Genomic DNA, 24,008 nt, shown 5'->3' on the forward strand with positions numbered 1-24,008 from the left:
CACACACACTGCCACCCACTTTTCCAATTTTAATTAACCGCTGATGCAGCAAAAACATATCTTCACTGCATGATATTCTCCCACATTGAATACTGTTTCACAAACTGGTCGTTCGCAGGTGCCACTGTCATAAAACCCATTGAACAACTTTACCATAGAGCCATCAAGGTATTTGCTAGAAAACCATTGTCATACCACCACTGTAACATTCTGGAACAACACCGCTTTTTGAGCTGTGAAAATGTCAAAGTCTTAAAAAGTGCTTGTTTTTTCTACAAATGCCTTCATGGTTTTCCTGTAAATGTTATACTGTTATGTTTTTTGAGTGTAATACTGTTACTTGTGTTTTACTGTTTTGCATATGTATGCTGTTTTTACTTATGTAAAACACTTTGATACCTATGTTTTACTGTTTTATTATTCTGTTTTTATGTTTTTATGTCTTATGTTTCAGGGACAACGGATGCCTTGCGCTAAATCCGGCGATTTTTACACTTTTATTATGTCAGGGCCGTAGCCAGGGTTCCGAAATAGGGGAGGTCCAGCAAGGGGAGGCGGATGGGCGCCGCCGAAAAAAAATTGAGTTCCCCCCCCCCCCTTTTTAAGCCATATTTAGAGTAATATATCATTTTAAATCAACATTAGGATTATACTGTTGTGATGTCATTATTCAGTATATTCTCTTTCATGTCACCACCTGCTCAGCTCTCCTGTCAACATAATTGTAACTAACAAACACAAACTGTTTTAGCCAAATTCATATCAAAATGACACCTACAAACACAGGTACACAACCCAAGCCGTACACAACACACAAAGTCATCATCGATAATAAAAAAAACATACAGAGGGACCTGTTGGCTGGCAAGAACATGTATTTATTAGAAGGATGTGAGAGTTTAGTAACCTTAAATGGTTTTAAGGCTATGGTAAAATCTCTTGAGAACAGGCTGTCTGTATGCAAATGTTTTATTTGATCATTTTAATGTTTTTCAATTGTATGTGTTTATGTGTTTGTTTGTTGTAACTTTGTGTTGCTGCTGTTTCTTGGCCAGGTCTCTCTTGTAAAAGAGATCTTTGATCTCAATGGGACAAACCTGGTTAAATAAAGGCTAAAAAAAAAAAAAAAAAAAATTAAAACTGAAATATTAGGGGAGGTCCGGACCTCCCCGTGCTCATAGCTAGCTACGGCCCTGTTCCAGATGTTTTTATCTGTTCCATGGTTATTGTGTTAATCAATTTTGCATTGTCCCGTCTAAATAAATAAATCAAATCAAATCAAAGCCTTTTAGTCATAAAGATTATATCTTCCAGACTGAAATGTTATAACAGAAGTGGAGTATTGGCCAGAATTACATTTGGACACTTATTCAGCGGGTATTTTGCATGTTGCGTTCAGGTGCACTGTAAAAATCTTTTTTTTTTTTTTTTTTTTTACATCTCTTGCCACCAGGGGGTGCTGCAGCGCCCACCGCACCGTGCTTCCAGCGCCGTTGCACACACACACACACACACACACACACACACACACACACACACACACACACACACACACACACACACACACACACACACACACACACACACACACACACCAGTGATGTGCATTTACTGTGATATAACTGCAATATCTGACTGAAAGCCTTGTTCATATTGAACAGTAAATAATGGTGCAATACTAAACCATGTGCTGTGATCGTCAAAATAGGGCCTGGGTACCAGTCCTTTCCTTGTCAGTCCAACAGGGGGAGCTGCTGATCTGAAAGTGCCCATAGAGTCTAGAATATCAGAGCACAATATTATTCACCACACAAATACAGTACACATGTGTTTACCGTGCTACTCCTGTATAGACAGAGACAGAAAATGTTCAACATGCTTTACTTTCCCAGCATATTATGCCTATCTATCTATCTATCTATCTATCTATCTATCTATCTATCTATCTATCTATCTATCTATCTATCTATCTATCTATCTATCTATCTATCTATCTAGATATAGATATATATATGGGCTACTGTAACAAGTTCATCCAAACAAACAAACTGAGTGATAAAAGCAGAAAATGTGCTTGTAGGTTTGCAGACTTGGTTTATGGATTTGATTAATGTGTTTCAGGTTTCAGTGATTGTGTCCTCTAAGTTCAGGTTTTAGTGTGTAAACAATTAAAACTGTGATAATATAGATTAACCTTAATAAGGTTTAAATCAAATATTATAGGTTTAAATACAATAATTTGAACCACAATAAACCACCACTCAGCTCCTCACTCTCTGCTCCTGTCAAATCCAACATGTTGCCTCTAGCAACAGATCACAAACCACCAGACGTGTTTCTTATTGGCTGCTGACTGGACTGGACATGGAAGTGAAAGTCAAGAGTCAGGACTTTTCAGAGACGCTACTGCCTTCAAGTGCTGCTCGTAAACTCTACCCCTGCTCAATGTATCACATCTATACTGTGAGTTCAACTGGTTTTAGAGTGAGAGAGATGAGTTCAGGTGCTGCAGGTTGAAGTTAAAAGCATGTGTTTTATGCTTCAACATTTTAGAACTCCTCGACCAGCTGCTGACTGCGGGGAATAAACTAGAAGTGATGATTAACTTGTTTCTATGACAGATTCAATCATATTCAGGCCAGCTCCTCGCTCTGTGTGGTGAAGGAGGTAAAGTCCTGGTTTATCTGAAGGCACCTGAAGGCACCATGAGGCTAGGCTGGTTTGGTGGGAAAAAGAGAAGAAAAACCTGGAACAGAACTTGAACAGACATGACAGTGTTACACATACTATTACTATAACTACTACTAGTAAATAAGTAAGTAGGCCTACTGTAAGTGAGTGAGCACCGTTTTAAGTACAGAGCAAAGTCACAAAGTGCTTCACAAGAGACAAATAGTTCAAATAAAAGCAGAAAACAGTCTAAAAAAGTATTTGGCTGCTAGATAGAGATAGATAAATACTTTACTTTACTTTACTTTATTTCATTTGGCAATGAAATAAAAGCGACGTACATACAGAAAATAACAAGCATAGATCATGTAACATACATAGTGGAAAGCAGAGATAATGAAGAAGTTAAAATAAAGAACCAAAAACAAAGAGACAGTTGAAGGTCCGTGGGCAGCATGTAATAGAGATGGAGAAGTCAGGTTAGGGGGGGGTAAAATGGAGAGAAAAGAGATGAGTTTTTAGCCGATTGCGGAAGATGGGGAGAGATTCTGATGTCCTGACCAAGGGGGGGAGCTCGTTCCACCATTTGGGGGCGAGACACGAAAAAAGACGAGCTTGAGCCCGCGAAGCAAGGGGGGGGCGAGACGGCTTGCACTAGTGGAGGGGCGGAGGGAGGGTTGGCACGTGACCAAGGGTTGAAGGTATTGGGCGGCAGTTGAGTGGACAGCTCTGTGTGTGAGGACAAGGGTTTTGAATTTGATGCCTGACAGGATGGGGAGCCAGTGGAGGTCATGGAGGAGAGGGGTGACGTGAGAGAATTTGGGTTGGTTGAATACAAGGCGGGCAGCAGAATTTTGGATGAGTTGAAGGGGTTGGATGGCAGAGGAGGGGAGACCGGCTAAAAGAACATTACAATAATCAAGACGAGATAAAACCATGGCCTGAACTAAAATTTGGGTTGCTTCTGAGGTTAAAAAAGGGCGGATCTTTCTGATGTTGAAGAGGGAGAATCTACAGGAGCGTGCCGTTGCTGTAATGTGGGCAGAGAAGGATAGTTGGTTGTCAATGGTGATTCCGAGATTTTTGGCAGATTGGGAGGACAGATCGGATAGGGGGGAGTCGTTGCAGGGGAAGAAGAGAAGTTCGGTTTTGTCGGGGTTGAGTTTGAGATGGTGAGAAGACATCCAGTTGCTAATATCTTTGAGGCAGGCAGAGATACGGGAAGAGATATGAGAGTCCGATGGGAGCAAGGAGAGATAGAGCTGTGTGTCGTCTGCGTAGGAGTGATAGGAGAACCCGTGAGAGGAAATGACATGACCCAAAGATCTCATGTAGAGAAGAAAGAGGACCTAAGACAGAACCCTGGGGGACACCCGTGGTGAGAGTGCAGGGGTCCGAAAGAGTTCCTCTCCAGAGGACCTGAAAAGAGCGGTTAGATAAGTACGAGGAGAACCAGGAAAGTGCAGAGCCGGTGATGCCAAGGTCGGATAGGGTGGACAGTAGAATTTGGTGGTTGATGGTATCAAAAGCGGCGGACAGATCAAGAAGAATGAGGATGGAGGAAAGAGACGTACGGGACAGTACGGGCCAGTACGGGCCAAAGCCCGTACTGTCTTTGGCCGTAACTCCTTCCACTTTGCCGCAGCAAATGACTGGAACACACTTCAAAACACACTCAAACTCACAGCTCTCATATCTCTCAACATGTTCAAACACACCCTGAAACAGCTCGTAGTCGACCGCTGCACCTGCCGTTAGGCCTCTACGTCCCTCTCTCCCCCTATAGTCCCATCATTCATTCCCAGCAACCCCCCTCCTTCTGCATCTTTGTTGATTGAATGTTGTTGTTTGCTTCCTGATTTTACTTCTGTCTTGTCGTTATTTACTATATGTATTTTATATGTGTTGCCTTGTGCTGACCTGATGTACTGTTTGTAATGTTTTTTACCCTTGCTGCGGCCCCTTGGCCAGGTCACCATTGTAAATGAGAATTTGTTCTCAACGGTTTTTACCTGGTTAAATAAAGGTAAAAAAAAAAATGCAGCTTTGGCAGAGTGAAGGGCGGAGGTGACAGAGAGAAGAGCTGTTTCAGTGGAGTGTGCAGGTTTGAAGCCAGATTGAAGGGGGTCGGAGAGGTTGTGAAGGGAGAGGTAAGAAGATAATTGACCAGATACTGTGCGTTCGAATGATTTGGAGATGAAGGAGAGGAGGGAGACGGGGCGGTAATTGTTGATGGCGGAGGGGTCGAGGGACGCTTTCTTGAGGAGTGGTTTGATTATGGCTGTTTTTAGGGCAGAGGGAAAAATACCAGAGGAGAGGGAGGAGTTGATGAGGGAGGTGAGATAGATAGCAATGTCAGGGGGGATGGACTGAAGGAGGGATGAGGGGATAGGATCTAGGGGGCAGGAGGTGGCACAGGCTGAAAGAATGATTTTAAGGAGACCATCAGAGGAGAGGGGAGAGAAGAATGACATGGAGGCAGGAGGTTGTGAAGAAGAGGAGGTGAGAGAGGGGGTGAGGAGGGATGGTGAGGGAAATGATGAGCTAATGGCAGCAACCTTATTGATGAAGAAGGAGAAGAAATCGTTGGCAGAAAGGGAGGAGGGAGGGGGCGGAGGAGGCGGATCGAGGAGGGACGTGAAGGTCTGGAAGAGTTTGCGGGGATTAGAAGCAGAGGATTGAATAGTGGAAATGTAGAAGGAGGTTTTGGCAGAAGAAACGGAGGAGGTGAAGTTGGAGAGGGAGAGGTGATAAGCGGCAAGGTCATTGGGGTTGCGAGATTTTTTCCATGTCCTTTCTGAGGTGCGGAGTCGGGAGCGGTTGGTGCGGAGGGGTTCAGTGAGCCAGGGTGCAGGGGGAGAGGGGCGGGCAGGTTTAGTAGAGAGTGGACAGAGGGAGTCAAGGGCAGAGGAGAGAGAGGATATGAGGGTGAGGGCAGGGGCGGACTGGGATCATAATTCAGGCCGGGCATTAGATACCAAGCAGGCCAGGCCGATACGGGCCAGATTTGGGCCGTTTGAAGCCCAATTTAGTCCGTTTGAAGCCAGATTTGGGCCGGTTGAAGCCCAATTTGGGCCGAGTCCAATTTTACAATGAGATGCACCCACTTTAACCCTGAATAAAGTAATAAAACCACTAGTAAACCAGTAGGCGGCGCCTGGCCTACTGTTCAGTGAGTAGCCTGACTGCGGGCACCAAAAAAAAAAAAAAAAAAAATATATATATATATATATATACCGTATATATATATATATATATATATATATATATATATATATATATATATATATATATATATCTGTCCATGGTACGCCATGATGGTACGGCATAGTAGGATTGCCTTTTGGAGGGTCTGGTGAGACGAAGGAGGAGTGCGGCCGGGAGAAACCCACAGAGCCTTAGCTCTCCATGCACCGAAGGGTCTTTCAATGCTGCGGTGTAGCACTAGCTCTATTGCAGCGGATTGGGCATGATCAACCCTTCCGCGGGCAACGCTGCAGACAGAGTAGGAAGGCTGATCCGTGAGCGGCTGCATCTGGGACGAGGGTCGGGGTCTTAATCGGCCTCGGCTGGGTCTACTGGGCGAGGGTGTATGATGTTCGATAGACCCGAAACACCTTACGACCCAAGGTAACATCACTGATGACGCGTCCCAGCGCATGCTGAAGCATTGTATTTTGAACCTAACTATATATATTTATTTTTTTTGCAGGCCAGGCCAGGCCACCGGGCATTTGCCCGACGTGCCCGATTATGCAGTCCGCGCCTGGGTGAGGGAGGCTTCATCGGGGGATAGGAGAGATAATTGATCGGCGGAGGGGAGGAGGGAGAGGCTGGTGGAGGATAGGGATGAGGGTGAGAGAGATTTGAGGTTGCGCTGGGAGGAAATGGGGAGGGAAGGGGGAGGGTGAGAGGTTAGTCTCTTAGAACAGACGAGTTGGCTTCCGCAATTTTCAAATGCTTCTGCCATACCGTCTGTACTTCGTGGGGGAGAATCATGCACCAACCGGAATGGGAAGTAGAAAGGCGGGTTTTCTGCTCATTAGTCCAATCAGAATCGCAGAAAGGTGGGTCTTCCGCTCATTAGTCCAATCAGAATCCAATATGCCGCATTTTTCGTGGACACACGTGTCGTGATTGGTCGGATTCCGTCGAACTTCTTTCCTGTCTGAAGGTTTTTTTCCCAACTTCCTTGTGCATGTTCTGGGGGTGTAACGTACAGACTGTGTATACAGTAGGTGCATTCGCCGGATGTAGATGAGACAGTCTGTTTTAAGAGACTAGTGAGAGGTGGGAGGGGAGATTGGGAGGGAGAAGGAAATGAAGAAGTGATCGGAAACGTGGAGAGGGGTGACTGAGAGGTTGGAGATGCAGCAGGAACGGGTGAAGATGAGGTCAAGGAGGTTACCGGCTTTATGGGTGGGAGGGGAGGTAGATAGTGACAGATCTAAAGATGAAAAGAAGTTGAGAAAGGGGGTATGAGAAGAGTTAAGTGGGGGATGTAAATAGATATTATTGATTTATGTGTCGTGCACCACAAGGTGCCCAGCCTGCATGGGCTTACAAGACATGATGCATCAAGTTCATACAAACAAACAAACAAACAAACAAACAACAAACAACAAACAAACAAACAAACAAACAAACAAACAAACAGATACATTGAGTACATCCAAACAAACAAATAAACAAAAAAACATAATAATCAAAGTAATTCATTTATAAACAGCGTCTCCATTTTCAGTTTCATGTTCTGTAATAAAAGTGGCCACAGTGAAAACTTCCTCTCTGAATAACCATTCCAACTTAACATCATCTGACCAGACCAACTCAGACTTCTTGTTTTTAATTTTCTCAAAGAAAAGCAGTCTTGGTTCCTCATAACTGAATGAAACAACAAATTAAATGCTTTTTGAAAGAGTCAACAGTCTCACAGCTTCAGTCCAGTGGAAGAGTGTTCACAGTTTGGAGCTTTAGCATCAGCTTTAAATTGTGTTCACACCAAACACGATTTAGCAAAATCACGCGGTGAGATTACTAAATCAATGCAAAGTTTGCAAACACATGAAAAGACGCCATTTCCTTTCGTCAGGAGCCCTTGGCATCACTTTTTAAGGCACTGGGTACCCCTTTTACATCCTTTGTCAACGCCATGAGACTGTAAATTCTGTTACGGTTATTTAGCCACATAAAACAACTTGAAAGGTTTTAGGCTTAAATAACAATAAAAAAAAACATAAAATGTGACATGATTGAAATGTAGACTTTAAACACGTTGGGAATCAAATCCCCGTCTCCGGCGTCAATGACGAGTGTATGCGCCCTCTAGAACCCCGACCACAATGTAATAATCCACGTCAGATTGCAAATTAAAAAAAGGAGATTATGTGTGAGCCAAGAAAATTAGCATATTGACTTGACTGCATCTAATAGCCTATATCTACCACAAAACCGACAAAACTGATATACATATCCACTACATTTCTGACTGACAATTATCATTATTTTGGTCAATGGGATAAATTATTAGATCTAGGGAGTGACAAGACTTGAGGTTGAGAGAGAGTGCCTGAGCACAAAGCATTTCATGCCTGTGCCCGAGACAATCAACCCCTACCTGACCCAAGCCCCAATTGTTTATTTAAAACAAGGCCCTACCCTGTTTATTTGACAGAGCGTGGTCTCTCCAGAGATGCTGCAAGTCTGAGGAGGACTCTGTCTGAGGAACACTTCCTAACAGGTAACGTCTTAGTGTGTCTGTCAGACTTCTTGGTACCAGAACGTTAGCATTTTGATCAATGTATTTTGCAGCACTATGATGTGAAACCTGCAATGCAACCTGTTTGTATTGGCATGGATGATTGTCAAGGTGTACTTTACATCAGTGTGTGTGTCTGTCTCTTGCGTGTGCATGTGTGTACCTGGCTGTCTCTTGTGTGTGTGTGTGTGTGTGCGTGTGCGTGTGTGTGTGTGTGTGTGTGTGTGTGCACGTGTGTGTGTGTGTGCATCACTGATGATGTCACAATGCCTCTGACATCACTGATGATGTCACAATTTATGACATCACTGATGTCATCATCACTGTGAATTTATGATTTTTTTTTTACCTTTATTTATACAGGGGGAGGGAGTCTCACTGAGAGCAATGCTCTCTTTTAGAGGAGTGCCCTGTTCACATTCACACACACATATTCATACCTGGAAGCTGACCAGTACAACAACAGTCTGATCTGTCGGCCACTGACCAGCTCCACTGGAGCAGTTGGGGTTAAGGGCCTTGCTCAAGGGCACCTCAGTGGTGGTAATGAGGGAGGGGCAAGCGCTGCCTTTCCGTTTTACCCACCCAGATTTATCCTGCCGGTCCCGGGGATTGAACTGACGACCTTCTGGTCACAAGCTCGCTGTTGGGCCACCACTGCCACATCACTGATGATGTCATCAGTGGCACAGACAGACAGAGACACAGATCCCCAGCTTGGAGATTAATAATAAATCACAATATTAGAAACCTAGCTAAACTGTGAGATGTAAGAAAATATAGAAAACAGAAATGATAGAAATATGGAAAACTAGGACATATTTTACGATGCTCCCTGAGTGAAACCCACCCAACTATATATATTTTTCTTTTCTTTGTTTTAATACTTTACAAACACACACACACACACACACACGCGCGCGCACACGCGCACACGCACACGCACACACACACTCTCTCAGACACACACACACTCTCTCTCAGACACACACACACACACGCACGCACACACACAGATAACAGAGAGAGAGAGATTCTATTGTTTTCCCATTTACTGTCTTTTATCAGTTTTCTTCTAATTGTTTTTTTGTTTTTTATTTCTCTTTCCTCCGTTTCTGTCTGGTTTTATTCCCCTGTTTTACTTCCTGGTCTCTGTCAAACACTCAACTTTGAAAAGCAGTATCAATAAAGCAGTTTTTATTGATTGAATCTATTAATAGCATCAGTCATTATGTGAGTGTAATAAGGTGCAGAGTAAACTTGTCCTCCTCCATCATCGATTCACTTCTCAGCAGTTGTCCACTGTGTCTACCTGGAGACTGATGATGCAAGTCAAAGCTGTCGCGTGATTGGTGGAGCTGTGTGTAAGACAACGCTGTTCCTTGTGTTTGCTTCAGTGTGCAGCAGTCAGTGTGAAGTCAACACGGTGCTGTTGTGTTGTGAAGATGAAGAGCTCACAGACCCTCCTCTTCCTCTCATGGCTACTTGGTGTCACAGCAGTACGTCACGCCAGTAAGTACATCACACTTGTGTTTACGCTCACACACTTTACACATCCAATGTTACTGATGTTGATCTGAAAAGCATTTGAACTGACTGTCAGACTTTCTGCTGAAGGCAGCTGACACTTCTGAACAGTGAGACATTTAGAGTCAGTTGAAGGTTTTCTGCTTTACTTCAGAGGAAAGAGGACAGATATGTCATGCTCATTAGTTATTAAACTGTTTTAATATTAAAACAATAAAACAGGCACACTCTTTACAAACATGACTGGTTAACATTTGTCTTTGAAAAGTGTGATGTGTTTTTCATCTTGTTTCCTCTCAGCTGTACATGAGGCTATTCATATCACGGGCTGTTCAGACACTGATGGAGAGATGATGTATGGACTGGATGGTGAAGAGATGTGGTACGCAGACTTAATCAACAAGAAAGCAGTTGAGCCTCAGCCCAAGTTTGTAGATCCTCATATGAGCTTCCCAGCAGAGGCTTATGCAGCAGCTCTGAATGAACTGGTCAGCTGCAGAGTCAACCTGCAAGTAGCTCGACGTGCCTACAAGAACCCTCCTCTGCAGCTCGGTGAGGACATGATGTTTAACTTACTGCTGTTCAACAATTTAAACTCCAGATAAGGAACGACTGCAGGTGTTTTGCATTACTGCAATAAATATAGAATACTTTTACCATACTGTAAAGATAGTTAAATAGGCTAGTGAGAAATGAGAGCTGTTCTTCTGATAGTGTTTAATGTTAGCGGGGGAAGGGGGGTACGGTGGTGCAGTGGTAAGCGCTGTCGCCTCACAGCTCGAAGGTCCTGGGTTCGATTCCCACCTGGGACGTTGTGAACGCTGAAGGAATGCGTGCCCGTCCGCATGTCCTCGAGTGCCCACCGCCCGGGTGGGGTCGTCAAAAGGGCCTTTCTGTGTGGAGTTTGCATGTTCTCCCCGTGCCTCCCGGGGGCTTCCTTCATATAGGAACCCCCTTCACCAAAACATGCAATATCCTGGTTGCTAATGTTGTTCCTCCTCTGGTCGTTAGGGGCGCCTGTTCAGAGGGAGGGGAACTGGTTGGAATAGCGTGAACCTCCCACGTGCTATGTCCTACCGGTGAAGCTTCCCCTGTCAGGTGAAAAGAAGCAGCTGGCTAACTGCCCATGTCTCGGAGGAAGCATGGAGCCAGTTTCGGCTCTCCCCAGATCGGCAGAGGGTGGAGTAGCAACCAGGATAAATAAATTAAATTAGCACTAATGGGGGATAAAAAAATCGGGGGAGGGGGGGGAATGTTAGCATACATTAAGTGCCCCCTTTAAATGATAGAACTGAGAAACAAAATATATTTAACACTGAGAGATGTAAAGTGGAATTGATATGAATTGATGTTTACGTTTGGGTGTTATGCAGATGTTCCTCACAGTTCCATCTACACCAGAGAGGATCTGGAGCTCGGAGTGGAGAACCACCTCATCTGCCATGTGACTGGGTTCTACCCCGCTCCCGTCAAGGTCTACTGGACCAGGAACGACAAGAACGTGACCGAAGGAACCAGCCTCACCATCCCCTACCGCAACCAAGACGGCACCTTCAACCAGGTGTCCAGTCTGAGCTTCATCCCAGAGCTTGGAGACACCTACAGCTGTTCTGTGGCTCACCGAGCCTTGAGCCAGCCACGGACCAGATTCTGGGGTGACACACCTTTACAGTATCTGTTAACTAACCTGCATGTTCCTGTGTTTCCATGTGTGTTCATGTGTGTTTATGTGTGTTCACGTGTGTTTATGCGTGTTCATGTGTGTTCATGCGTGTTCATGTGTGTTTACGTGTGTTCATGTGTGTATATGTGTGTTTATGTGTGTTTATGTATGTTCATGTATGTTTGTGTGTTCATGTGTGTTCATGTGTGTTTATGTGTGTTTACGTGTGTTTACGTGTGTTCATGTGTGTTTATGTGTGTCCCTGTGTGTTCCTATGTGTTCGTGTGTGTTCCTATGTGTTCCTATGTGTTCATGTGTGTTCATGTGTGTTCCTATGTGTTCATGTGTGTTCCTATGTGTTCATGTGTCTTCCTATGTGTTCATGTGTGTTCCTATGTGTTCATGTGTCTTCCTATGTGTTCATGTGTGTTCCTATGTGTTGTTGGGCCAGACATTTGGACTGAACATTGATATGGTGTAAGGAACATGTATGTTGAATGCAAGACATTTGAGTGAAAACTAACTGTCTGTGTGGAGGCACAGTGAGAGACACAAACCCCCACATTCCAAGCACCCGGCCATTTGAGTTCACACACCTATGATAAAACGGCAGGGAAGCGAGCCATTCCTTTGTTATCAAAGATTGACAAAAGGACAGCCAACTCTCCTGTCTGTAAGCGAGATAAGGTGAGCCAATTGGAGTGCCTCACCAACAACACAGACACGCCCTGCACCCCACTATATGCAGGAGAAAGTCACCCAGACTTCAGTTCTAAGTAGCTGCACGCTGCAACAGGATCATCTGTACCACAGGGAGAGAGGGACAAGGCCCCACTCCTCTGGACCCAAGAATAGCATAGCCACCACCAGGCTAGTGCTACCTGCCCAGAGCTAAGCTAGCTCTGAGATCCTCTCCTCTCCTCTTCCGAAGCCGGCATCGCCGCCTCCCAGCAGACCAAAGCGCCTCAGCTTGGCCCGCAGAGACCGACCGTCTGTTCCTCCCTCACCTCTCCTCTTCGTCTGGACAGCGGACGCGCATCCAGACCACCGTCTCCTCCCGCTGGGAAAGAGACCCCTGCAAACCGAACTCAAACTCGTGCACAGAGTAAGGGACTGGCTCTAATTTTTCCCTTTATTAGTTCGGGCAGAAGTTAGGATTGATTAGCATAAGAAGAACTGTTGTTAATATTGATTTAATATTGTGAATTGATTTAATACTGTGAACGGAATGGTATGACTTGGAGCTATTTGTGACTGTATAAATGTGCATGAAACTGTGAATCTCTGAATGCTAGTTAAGACCACCTCCGATCCTGCGTGAGCAGATCTAGGCATTAAGACAAACGGCACAATTCGTCACTAGTTAAATGCCAGCGCACAGCTGTAGTGGTGAATTGTGTCGCGTCTGTTTCCCCTGCACTACTTTCTCATCCACGTGCACGCTCACATGCACGTGCTCACACACACACACACATACACACACACACACACACACACACACACACACACACTCACACAGGGTCTTGTGGAGGCAGCCATGTTGTGATGCAACCAGTCTGCCCCCTCTAAGACCTGACCTGAGTCCCCACACACACACACACACACACACACACACACACACGCACACACACACACACGCACTTCCATACCTACAGGTCAATGATTTGGAATGTAACTTAGTTATAGAAGAAATTCGTTGATTGTAATGCCCATATTCCCTTTTTATTTTACATAGAATAAATAGTGTCAGCTTTAATTGAATCCAACTGTTTCAGAGTGATTTTGTGGTATTGTGGTGAACCTCTGTTAAGGATTTAGGACTTCACACTTCAGAGAGACTAACTGTGATTAAAGTTGGGTCCTGCGATCAAGCAGGTGGTGCCCCTAGGTTAATCCTTATCAAGGATTACATATTTGATATTTTAATAATTTTATGAAATATTAATAATTTTCGGATTATTAATATTTTATTTTACCCAACCAAATTTAATCCGAATAACGAGCACAACATTTGGAGCCCCGCCCGAGGCATCTTTCAGGCAGAGTTTACCACAAATATCACAATTTTGACTGAAACACTGAATTTCCCAAATTGCATTGTGTAACCACTGAGCGCATGCCAAGCTCGCTGAATGCTAGTAACCTCCCAAAACAGCTTCCAGCCAGAACTAGCGAAGCCAGACAGAGCTACCACCGCTCAGACTGACACAGATTCAAACTGACACAGACGATCTAACACAGTTCAATCGTTTTGATTTAAGAACCCCTTATTTCAAGCTTGCATAGCTACTAACTCCTAACATTAGGCAACGACAGTTGAATTAAAACCTGCTTATATTTAAAATTCAACGATAGGACTTTCGCAAACACAGTTTGACTACAAGCCTATTTACGTTTGCCTCTCAAGTCAAGTTATTTGACTTTCAAGCTACAGGTACGAGCTCCACCTAAGCTTAAGTAAAGTGCACTGACCAGCAGGTAAGATGTCAGAGCACAACAGCCAGAGTGCTGCTGCAGAGCACTCGGCCCCATCCGACCAGCTGTTACATGAAGCGCTCATGTCAGCGGTTCCTCCGGAGAGAGGACAGATCGAATATCTGCGGAAGCTCACACAAGAAGAATGTGAGAAAATGTTGGAAGGAAAAGCAGCCGCCATGAAAAGTGCAGGTACGGTAAACTGCACCATGCTGTCAGAGCTGCTTTATCTTGTTCTCCACAGAGAAACCTTTCACAGAAAAACCAACACACAGCTGCATAACCGAGCAACTGAGTTAGACAGGTAAAATGCGTGCCTGGAGGTCTCATACGAAGACCAAGTGAGGACAATCCAGGACTTGGAAAAGAAACTGCGAGCAGCCCAAGCAGATTCTGAGGAAGAGGGTGATGGAGAGGGAGGCAATGACGGTAAGCGTGAAACCGACAATCCTCCGTTCTCGTCCACCCCCCACCAGGTCCCAGGAGAAGAGAGGCAGGTAAGTCTGCCTCCACAAGCGTCCTCATCGCACGGCGTCCAGACGCCGGCTGCACTGCGTAACGGGTTCGGTAGTGGAGCCGAACCCTCGCCATACGACATCGACACGCCCGTCGTACTCGGGTCCCAGCCCAGTGAGGCCAGGGAACCCAACCCCCCGTATGAGTCCACGTCCTTAAGGCTATCGCATAGGGACGAACGAGGGGGCTCGCTAACCCGTGAGAGGGGCCACAAAAGGGCCACCTTTGAACAACCACACTTCGAGTACAGTAGGGCCGAAGTCTCCCCTCCACAAGAGGAGGGGGGGAATAGATACAGGAGCGACCACGCTCCTCCGTGGCTGGGAGGCGAGGGCCGCCGCTATGAGGACCTCTACCCGCCGTCACGGCGGGGGGAGGAGCCTCGCCGCGAAGGCCACCACCGCGACCACGCTTCCCCACAACGCCACACGGAACGCCATCGTGACTATTCTCCGCCACGACGCTACGACGACTGCTATGACCCCCCACAACGCAAGAGCGAGGGGGGACATCGCTATGTTGACCGCCGTCGTGCCTACTCTCCGCCATGTCGCCAAGATGACCCCCCGCAACGCAAGAGCGAGGGGGGACATCGCTATGTTGACCGCCGTCGTGCCTACTCTCCGCCATGTCGCCAAGATGACCGTCGCCGCGACGACTGCCCCCCACCTTTGGGGTGGGGGGGAGACGACCGCTGGGACGATCACCAAGAGACTAGGAGAAGCGAGCGTCACTACCGCGACGACTCCCCACCACGCACGCGCGAGGGGGGGCGTCGCCACGATGATCACAATCGTGACAACACGCCGCCGCCACGCCATGATGACCGCCATCACCGCGACCCCTCATCGGCGCCCGAGCGCGATGGGGGGCAGCACCGCGATGATCGCTACATCGACTCCTCCCCTCCCCCGGGACGGGAGGAAGGACGTTGCCATGGTCGAGGCGACGCCCACCCCTTTCTGGATTGGGGGGGGGCGCGGCCCGGAGCAGGACGACCTCAGTGACTCACCGTCATCCGACTCTGAGGATCTGCTCACCACGCGGGAAAGGGACGTCCGCGACCGACGGATCGAGTCCTTCGCCAAGGACATAGAACGCTTTGACCCGACTAACCGTGCCTCTAACATCGACCGTTACATACGGGAGGTCAATCGCTCTCTCACCAATCTGGAGCGACCCACTACACGCGAGAAGCTCTGGCTGGTCTGGAAGACCACCACGAGCACAGCCCGCGATTTCATAGACGTACTTCCCAGTCGGACTCAAAAGAGCTACCAACTCGTCTGCCAGGCCCTCCGACAGGAGTACCGTCAGTACTCCTGCCCGATGCTCGCGAGACGGGCCGCTGAAGCTATCAAGCAGAGAGTAGACGAGGACCCCAGAGAGTACCACAGGCGCCTGTCAGCAGCCTACTTTCAGGGTAGAGGCCCCCCCACCGGCGGTGGGGAGGGAGATGAGGAGTTCATCCGCACGTACATGTCTAACCTGCACGAGAGCATAAGATCCAATGTGGAGACACACTGTAGGCACCACCAAGCCACACTGAGCTATACGCGACAGTATGCACAGCTGGCATGGGAAGCACGCCCCCGGGTAGCCAAGAAACACACAGAGGGCTCCCAAGTTTACGGGGTAGAGCCCGACTCGGATGAGGAGGAGGCCCAGGGGAGGGAAGTCTACAGAGTAGAGAACCCAGTAGCTGACAGTCTAGCCCTAGAGGGCGACAAAGTGCCCCAAGTCAGAGCACCAGCTGTTCCCCGGCCACCGTGGCCCCACGCACCCAGCCACCAGCCCGACAGGCAGGTAAGCTCCCGGGGCGGGGGCAAAGGGGGAGAAAACCCCCAGGGACGGCCCTGGCAGAACCAGGAGCCGGCCCAAAATCCTCATGGTAGCTTCTACCATCCAAGTCAGGGACGGTCCTGGCAGAGCCAAGACCAGGACCCACACCCGTCAGGTAACTTCCAAGGCCAAACCCAAGAAAAGCCATGGAAGAAACCACGTAAACCCAAGAAGAAGAAGAAGCCAGGGAGTGGCACAGATGGTAGGGACAGGCGAACAACCGCGGAAGACCAGTCGACCCGAGACGCGCTGAACGCTTTAGCTGACACAGTAAAAATGTTCTTTGATAAAGACAAACCAGCTGGCTCCCCGCCGGAGCCAGACAAAACCCCGGTCGCATGACTCGGGGGGGAACCTCCGCCACCTGCCAAAGTTCGCTTTGTCAACAGGCGGAGGGGACCCCGAAGAACCAGATCCCTTCCTAAGTCTCCTTCTCAGGCTTCACCAAACCGTCCTACTCTAACTTTCATGGGCAACCTTGTCCGCAAGGGCAACGCCCATCATATCTACACCCCAGTGGTGGTAGGGGGGTGCACTCGCACCCTCGCCTTAGTGGACACAGGAGCCTCCATCAGCTTGATGAGTGCCAACACCTTCGAGAAGGTCTGCATAGCCATGCACGCCACCAATAGGCCACTTCAGATCGAGCCTTGTGATGTTAGCATCACCAGCTACACACAAGACCAAACCCCCATTGCTGAGCGTGCTCTGCTGGACATCACCTTCCAGGGGATGACTATATGCCACCCCATTCACATCAGCCCTCTCGATACCGAACCGCTTCTCATTGGCCAGGATCTCCTGGACCGGCTAGTCCCAATCATCGACTGCTCCAGCAATCGCATTTGGGCTCAGGTTCAAACGCCAAAGCCATGGGCGTCACCTGGCCGCCAGCCTAGCACAGACAGACAAGTCGCTGTCATCAAGGAAGCTGGCACATCGCTGCCGGCACGCAACGTTTCAACCGCTAGCCCCGAGCTGTACCGCCGCCTGTGCAAACAGGAGCGGCTGCTCCCCGCATTCTCCGCAAACGAAACCCGCACGTCAATTCCCGCTTGAACCGCGAATGTTCCCATACGCCTGGCCATCAGCCCAGAACAGAAACTGCCTGGCAGGCAGGCATTCTCCCAGCCGTTGCCCCGGCACAGAGAACAAAACATGACGATGCGCGGCACTCCTTTCTTTAAGTTGGACAATCGTTCAACCAACACTCTGGTGCAGAACCCGACGCATGCACCTGACCCAGCGCTGATGCGGCAGCCACTGGGAGTGTCAGTTAACAGCTCGTACACACCTCCAAAGGGGGGGGGGGGCAAGCCCCACCACAGAGGTAGTGAACGAGACTTAGTAGGGTAGCCAGGATAGGTGCATGTCCACTCACTCCGCCAGTATGCACTAACCACTAACCTAGGCTACATAGAGCCCTACTGCCAGTAACTCAGACTCAACCTCCATGCCTTACAGACTCTAACCAGCATAGTACGAGAGGACAAGACCTATGTGCACGCGACCAGAGACTTGACACAAGACCTTACAGGGAGATACCCTCCTCAGTCACCAGTCTGAGTGGGGGTAACATACCCCCCTACCTAGTCTCCCTATCTCTGGTTGAACAAATCTTAAAATCCGCCACGACCACCGTGGCCTAGCCCTCTCAGGTACACTTGGCATATAGTCTTGGCAGTGCAATCCCAATTTTCATAGATCCACAGCATCTAGAAATAGGATTCCTTGTCAACCTACCAATCATTGAACCACAGAACACATCGATGACACTGTCCTCCATTATCTCAACCTCGACAGACATGACGTGGACGTTGAGATAATGGACGCATCTCAATGTCACAATCTCACGATTGGAGACACCCTTCAACAGCAGCCCCTGGCTGAAGGGACCAAACTAGTCTAGTTCAGCCCCAAGGCAACTGGACCCCCATTCACCAGACATGTAACCAGGTCATCACACTACCTCACACTCCTTCTCTCCCTTCCCCTTATGCAAATCGTGTAAACACGAAGAGCTAAGTGACCAAGACAGAGAACCGGGCCCAGGCCCTGCCTAAGAAACTTGAAGGATGACAATCTGAATGTATTGCTTCGTGTGATGTAGTATAGGATGACAATCTGAATGTATTGCTTTGTGTGATATAGAATAATAGAATAGCTTGAGAAATGGTCCTGCCCGGACACAGGTGACCTGCCCGAACGTGAGCCCAGATAGGACCACATAACGTAGGACCCAACGAACTTGCTCCTTTCAGCCTTACGGACTAGGCAACCAATGGGTTGCCACCCTCAGGCCGCAAGGCCCTGGAGATGCTTGAAAGACTGCGCCAGAACACACCCTTTCAACCATCGGGGGGATGTTGGGCCAGACATTTGGACTGAACATTGATATGGTGTAAGGAACATGTATGTTGAATGCAAGACATTTGAGTGAAAACTAACTGTCTGTGTGGAGGCACAGTGAGAGACACAAACCCCCACATTCCAAGCACCCGGCCATTTGAGTTCACACACCTATGATAAAACGGCAGGGAAGCGAGCCATTCCTTTGTTATCAAAGATTGACAAAAGGACAGCCAACTCTCCTGTCTGTAAGCGAGATAAGGTGAGCCAATTGGAGTGCCTCACCAACAACACAGACACGCCCTGCACCCCACTATATGCAGGAGAAAGTCACCCAGACTTCAGTTCTAAGTAGCTGCACGCTGCAACAGGATCATCTGTACCACAGGGAGAGAGGGACAAGGCCCCACTCCTCTGGACCCAAGAATAGCATAGCCACCACCAGGCTAGTGCTACCTGCCCAGAGCTAAGCTAGCTCTGAGATCCTCTCCTCTCCTCTTCCGAAGCCGGCATCGCCGCCTCCCAGCAGACCAAAGGCGCCTCAGCTTGGCCCGCAGAGACCGACCGTCTGTTCCTCCCTCACCTCTCCTCTTCGTCTGGACAGCGGACGCGCATCCAGACCACCGTCTCCTCCCGCTGGGAAAGAGACCCCTGCAAACCGAACTCAAACTCGTGCACAGAGTAAGGGACTGGCTCTAATTTTTCCCTTTATTAGTTCGGGCAGAAGTTAGGATTGATTAGCATAAGAAGAACTGTTGTTAATATTGATTTAATATTGTGAATTGATTTAATACTGTGAACGGAATGGTATGACTTGGAGCTATTTGTGACTGTATAAATGTGCATGAAACTGTGAATCTCTGAATGCTAGTTAAGACCACCTCCGATCCTGCGTGAGCAGATCTAGGCATTAAGACAAACGGCACAATTCGTCACTAGTTAAATGCCAGCGCACAGCTGTAGTGGTGAATTGTGTCGGGTCTGTTTCCCCTGCACTACTTTCTCATCCACGTGCACGCTCACATGCACGTGCTCACACACACACACACACACACACACACACACACACACACACACACACACACACACACACACACACACACACACACTCACAGGGTCTTGTGGAGGCAGCCATGTTGTGATGCAACCAGTCTGCCCCCTCTAAGACCAGGGGCCTGTACTACAAAGCAAGATTAGTGGTTTAGCGAGGTAACTTCAGGTTTAAACCTGGTTTGGCCGTACTACAAAGCAAGTTAACTTCTTACCGACATATATTTCCATAGCAACTTATGCTTCACACTTAACCTGGTCCGCAGCAGGTTAAGTTGCAAGGATAAGATTAGACCTTAAATACACCGCCCACGAACCAATCAAATCAGCAGTTTGGAAAAATGGCCAACCCCTTTCTGGACGAGGAAGGAGCACGAATTGTAATGTTGAATTAACCAAGGACTAAAGCCTTGCACTTGTTGCAGGCTACATTTTAATTAAGCCCTACTTACCACTTTGGAATATGTTTTTATATATTCATTTTTGTGCTCTCAAGTAGCCTAGATACGTTGTTTGACCCCGCTGATCGATTGCAGCTGAATAGTGAGTGGAGACATATCACTAAACCGGCATAAAAAGGTTACATAAACGTCTCCAAAGCGCACGGTGCCGTGTGCGCAACGGAGCTGAGACTGACGTTGGGTTGGAATTGAAATGGTCATACAGCCTACTACATCTAAGCAATTTAATATGGGATCACCTGCACACAGGCGATCCCATATTAAGATGATTCATATCTAGGCTACTCCTGCATTTTGCAGCTGCAACTCTGTTGCTTTTGGCCTGTATGATTCGATTGAACTTCATATTTCCAGCATCATTATTATGAAATATGGAGATATGCGACTCTGCTGACAATATGTGACCACAAAATAGACTATTTTTTATAAATGAAATCTATGCCCGCACGTACCGTGTCGATTCAGTTCAGAAGCATTTATTTTTATTTTATTATCATTCTTTTTTTTATTGATTAGCCTATAGGAATTATTCAATCAGTGCGACTAAACACATTGATTTTATTTTATTTTATTTTATTTGACGGTTACAAATTGAAATACAATATACTGAACAAAGTACAGACACGGATCATTATTCATTGAGCCTAAATGGTCTACAGCTACATACGGATTTTGGACTGAGATAGATTACACATTGCTTCCACAAAAGACTGTAGATAGAGAGCTGTAGATAGCCTACGAAACCGCTCTTCAAATAAATTACTGGTGTGGATAAAAGTGGTCACTTTAGACAGTCATTCGGGAACAGAATAATATCCAACGCAGATTTGTATTTGCGGTTTCATTCAATGAGGAAATAGGCGTGTCTGGCGCTGTCGGAGTTGGAGCAGTTCATATTGCACTCTGATTGGCAGTTGTGAAAAACCACGCCTCTTTTGCGGGCACGAGCTCCAGTGCACGGGCATTTTCATGTGCACGCGCTGTCAGCTTGATTAGAAAAACCTGGTTCGAGTTAACGAGTGCCAATCGACGTTCGTAGTACAAGTTAACTACAATCGAGCTGATCTGGTTTAGACAAACCAGATCAAGGGACAGATCCTGGATCTTCTAATACAACATTCGTAGTACAGGCCTCTGACCTGAGTCCCCACACACACACACACACACACACACACACACACACACACACACACACACGCACACACACACACACACACACACACGCACTTCCATACCTACAGGTCAATGATTTGGAATGTAACTTAGTTATAGAAGAAATTCGTTGATTGTAATGCCCATATTCCCTTTTTATTTTACATAGAATAAATAGTGTCAGCTTTAATTGAATCCAACTGTTTCAGAGTGATTTTGTGGTATTGTGGTGAACCTCTGTTAAGGATTTAGGACTTCACACTACAGAGAGACTAACTGTGATTAAAGTTGGGTCCTGCGATCAAGCAGGTGGTGCCCCTAGGTTAATCCTTATCAAGGATTACATATTTGATATTTTAATAATTTTATGAAATATTAATAATTTTCGGATTATTAATATTTTATTTTACCCAACCAAATTTAATCCAAATAACGAGCACAACAGTGTTCATGTGTCTTCCTATGTGTTCATGTGTGTTCATGTGTGTTCCTATGTGTTCATGTGTGTTCCTATGTGTTCATGTGTCTTCCTATGTGTTCATGTGTGTTCCTATGTATTCATGTGTGTTCCTATGTGTTCCTGTGTGTTCCTAACTTCCTATGTGTTCATGTGTCTTCCTATGTGTTCATGTGTGTTCATGTGTGTTCCTATGTGTTCATGTGTCTTCCTATGTGTTCATGTGTCTTCCTATGTGTTCATGTGTGTTCATGTGTGTTCCTATGTGTTCATGTGTCTTCCTATGTGTTCATGTGTGTTCCTATGTGTTCATGTGTCTTCCTATGTATTCATGTGTGTTCCTATGTGTTCCTGTGTGTTCCTAACTTCCTATGTGTTCATGTGTGTTCCTATGTATTCATGTGTGTTCCTATGTGTTCCTGTGTGTTCCTAACTTCCTATGTGTTCATGTGTGTTCCTATGTGTTCATGTGTGTTCATGTGTGTGTTTGGTTCCTCCTCAGATGTGGAGCAGGAGCAGCCGGGGATCGGACCTGCAGTGTATTGTGGACTGGGTCTGACTGTGGCTGTGGTGGGAGTGGCCACAGGAACCTTCTTCCTCATCAAAGGAAATGAATGCAACTGATCAGTTATGATGATGTGAGGCGACATCAACAGACTGCTTTCTGTCCTACTGCTTTAAACTGCTTCAGTCTGTTGTGTTGATCTGTACTGATTCACCTGGAGGAGACAGCAAGCACATGCTAGCTTTCACCTACAGTCTATGGCTTTCACACAATAAATCTTTCTATCTCTAGCCTATATTCTTTTAAGTAATGTTACTTACATGTCCACTGTTTTACATTAAAATAATAAAGCTTTCTATTGTGGCTGAAGAAGAGATTAGTGAAAAAGTGCATTTATTATGTACTATAAAGAATCTGAATCATAAGTAGTTAGTTAAAAAGTGTGTGTGTGTGTGTGTGTGTGTGTGTGTGTGTGTGTGTGTGTGTGTGTGTGTGTGTGTGTGTGTGTGTGTTTGTGTGTACCTCATCCAGTGAGGCCTCTAGCTGTAGAGATCTATCAGACATGGGAAGCTGCGGGTGGTCTCTCCACCACACACACACATGCACGCACGCACGCACACGCGCACACACACACACACACACACACACACACACACACACACCAACCCCTCCCACCCAGGTCATAAACTCTTTGAGGCACTCCCCATTTGCAGAAGACTGAGGTCTGGCAGAACCAAAATGTGTCATCACAAGGACAGCTTCTTCCCAACTGCCATCCACCTCTTCAAGACCCGAAACCCCCCACAAAGACTTTATCACTCCCTCACATGTGCCCCCTGAACACAGCCCAGGGGTCTGTCTTTCATTATTGATGTGACCATACTTATACTAAGTATAAGTATGACCATACTTATACTAAGTATAAAGTATGGTATGGTTTTTAAAAATAAGGGGTTATCAGAGCCTGGGATATGTCAAAGATTGGCTGCAACCGTTTTTTGCAGTGTTAAATAAAAACAAATCCCATTAAAAAGCATGTAAAAAGACCTTGGTATACTGTATACAGCGAAAAAAGACCCCCAAAAGTGCTATAGTTCTAGGGTGGAGACTCTGGAGAAACCTATTCCCCTTAACTCACCCTTGTCCTCTTCTCCGAGTTATACTCCAGTTATACCACCAGTTATTTAGCCTCAGCCAGGAAGGATTTATTGTGGTAATGCAACATAAAGGATGCCAATGCCATAAAACACCAAAGAAGAAGGAGGATTTATTACATCACTGATGACATATCAAATTGTTCAAGTGACATCCCTGATGACATCACATTTGCTCAAGTGATGACATCACTGTGACATCACTTCCGTCACAAATCGTGACTGACACCGCCACCACAGACAGACAGACAGACAGACAGACAGAGCCCACTTAGCCAATTTGAACTAAAAAATAAGATATTTTGAGATTATCACTTTAAATCAGGATTCGGAAAATAAAGTCAGAATTCTGAAGATAAAGTTAGAATTCTGAGATTAAAGTCAGAATTCTGAGTTTACTGTCAGAATTTAGAGGAAAAAAAGTCACAA

General features: G+C 46.6%; 1 protein-coding gene across 1 annotated transcript; it reads left to right on the forward strand.

Moving 5' to 3' along the window:
- Positions 1-4,219: 4,219 nt before the first annotated feature.
- On the forward strand, positions 4,220-22,692 carry LOC310779646 (H-2 class II histocompatibility antigen, A-U alpha chain-like; the record flags this gene model as incomplete). The annotated part of the gene is made up of 5 exons (XM_083640150.1): positions 4,220-4,276; positions 9,826-9,940; positions 10,256-10,507; positions 11,329-11,610; positions 22,423-22,692. 5 exons carry the CDS (start codon positions 4,220-4,222, stop codon positions 22,542-22,544), a joined length of 828 nt encoding a protein of 275 aa, XP_083496276.1. The 3' UTR covers positions 22,545-22,692.
- Between the last annotated feature and the right edge of the window lie 1,316 nt (positions 22,693-24,008).

Source organism: Poromitra crassiceps, assembly GCF_964638095.1.
Source record: "Poromitra crassiceps genome assembly, chromosome: 7".
NCBI lineage: Eukaryota > Metazoa > Chordata > Actinopteri > Beryciformes > Melamphaidae > Poromitra > Poromitra crassiceps.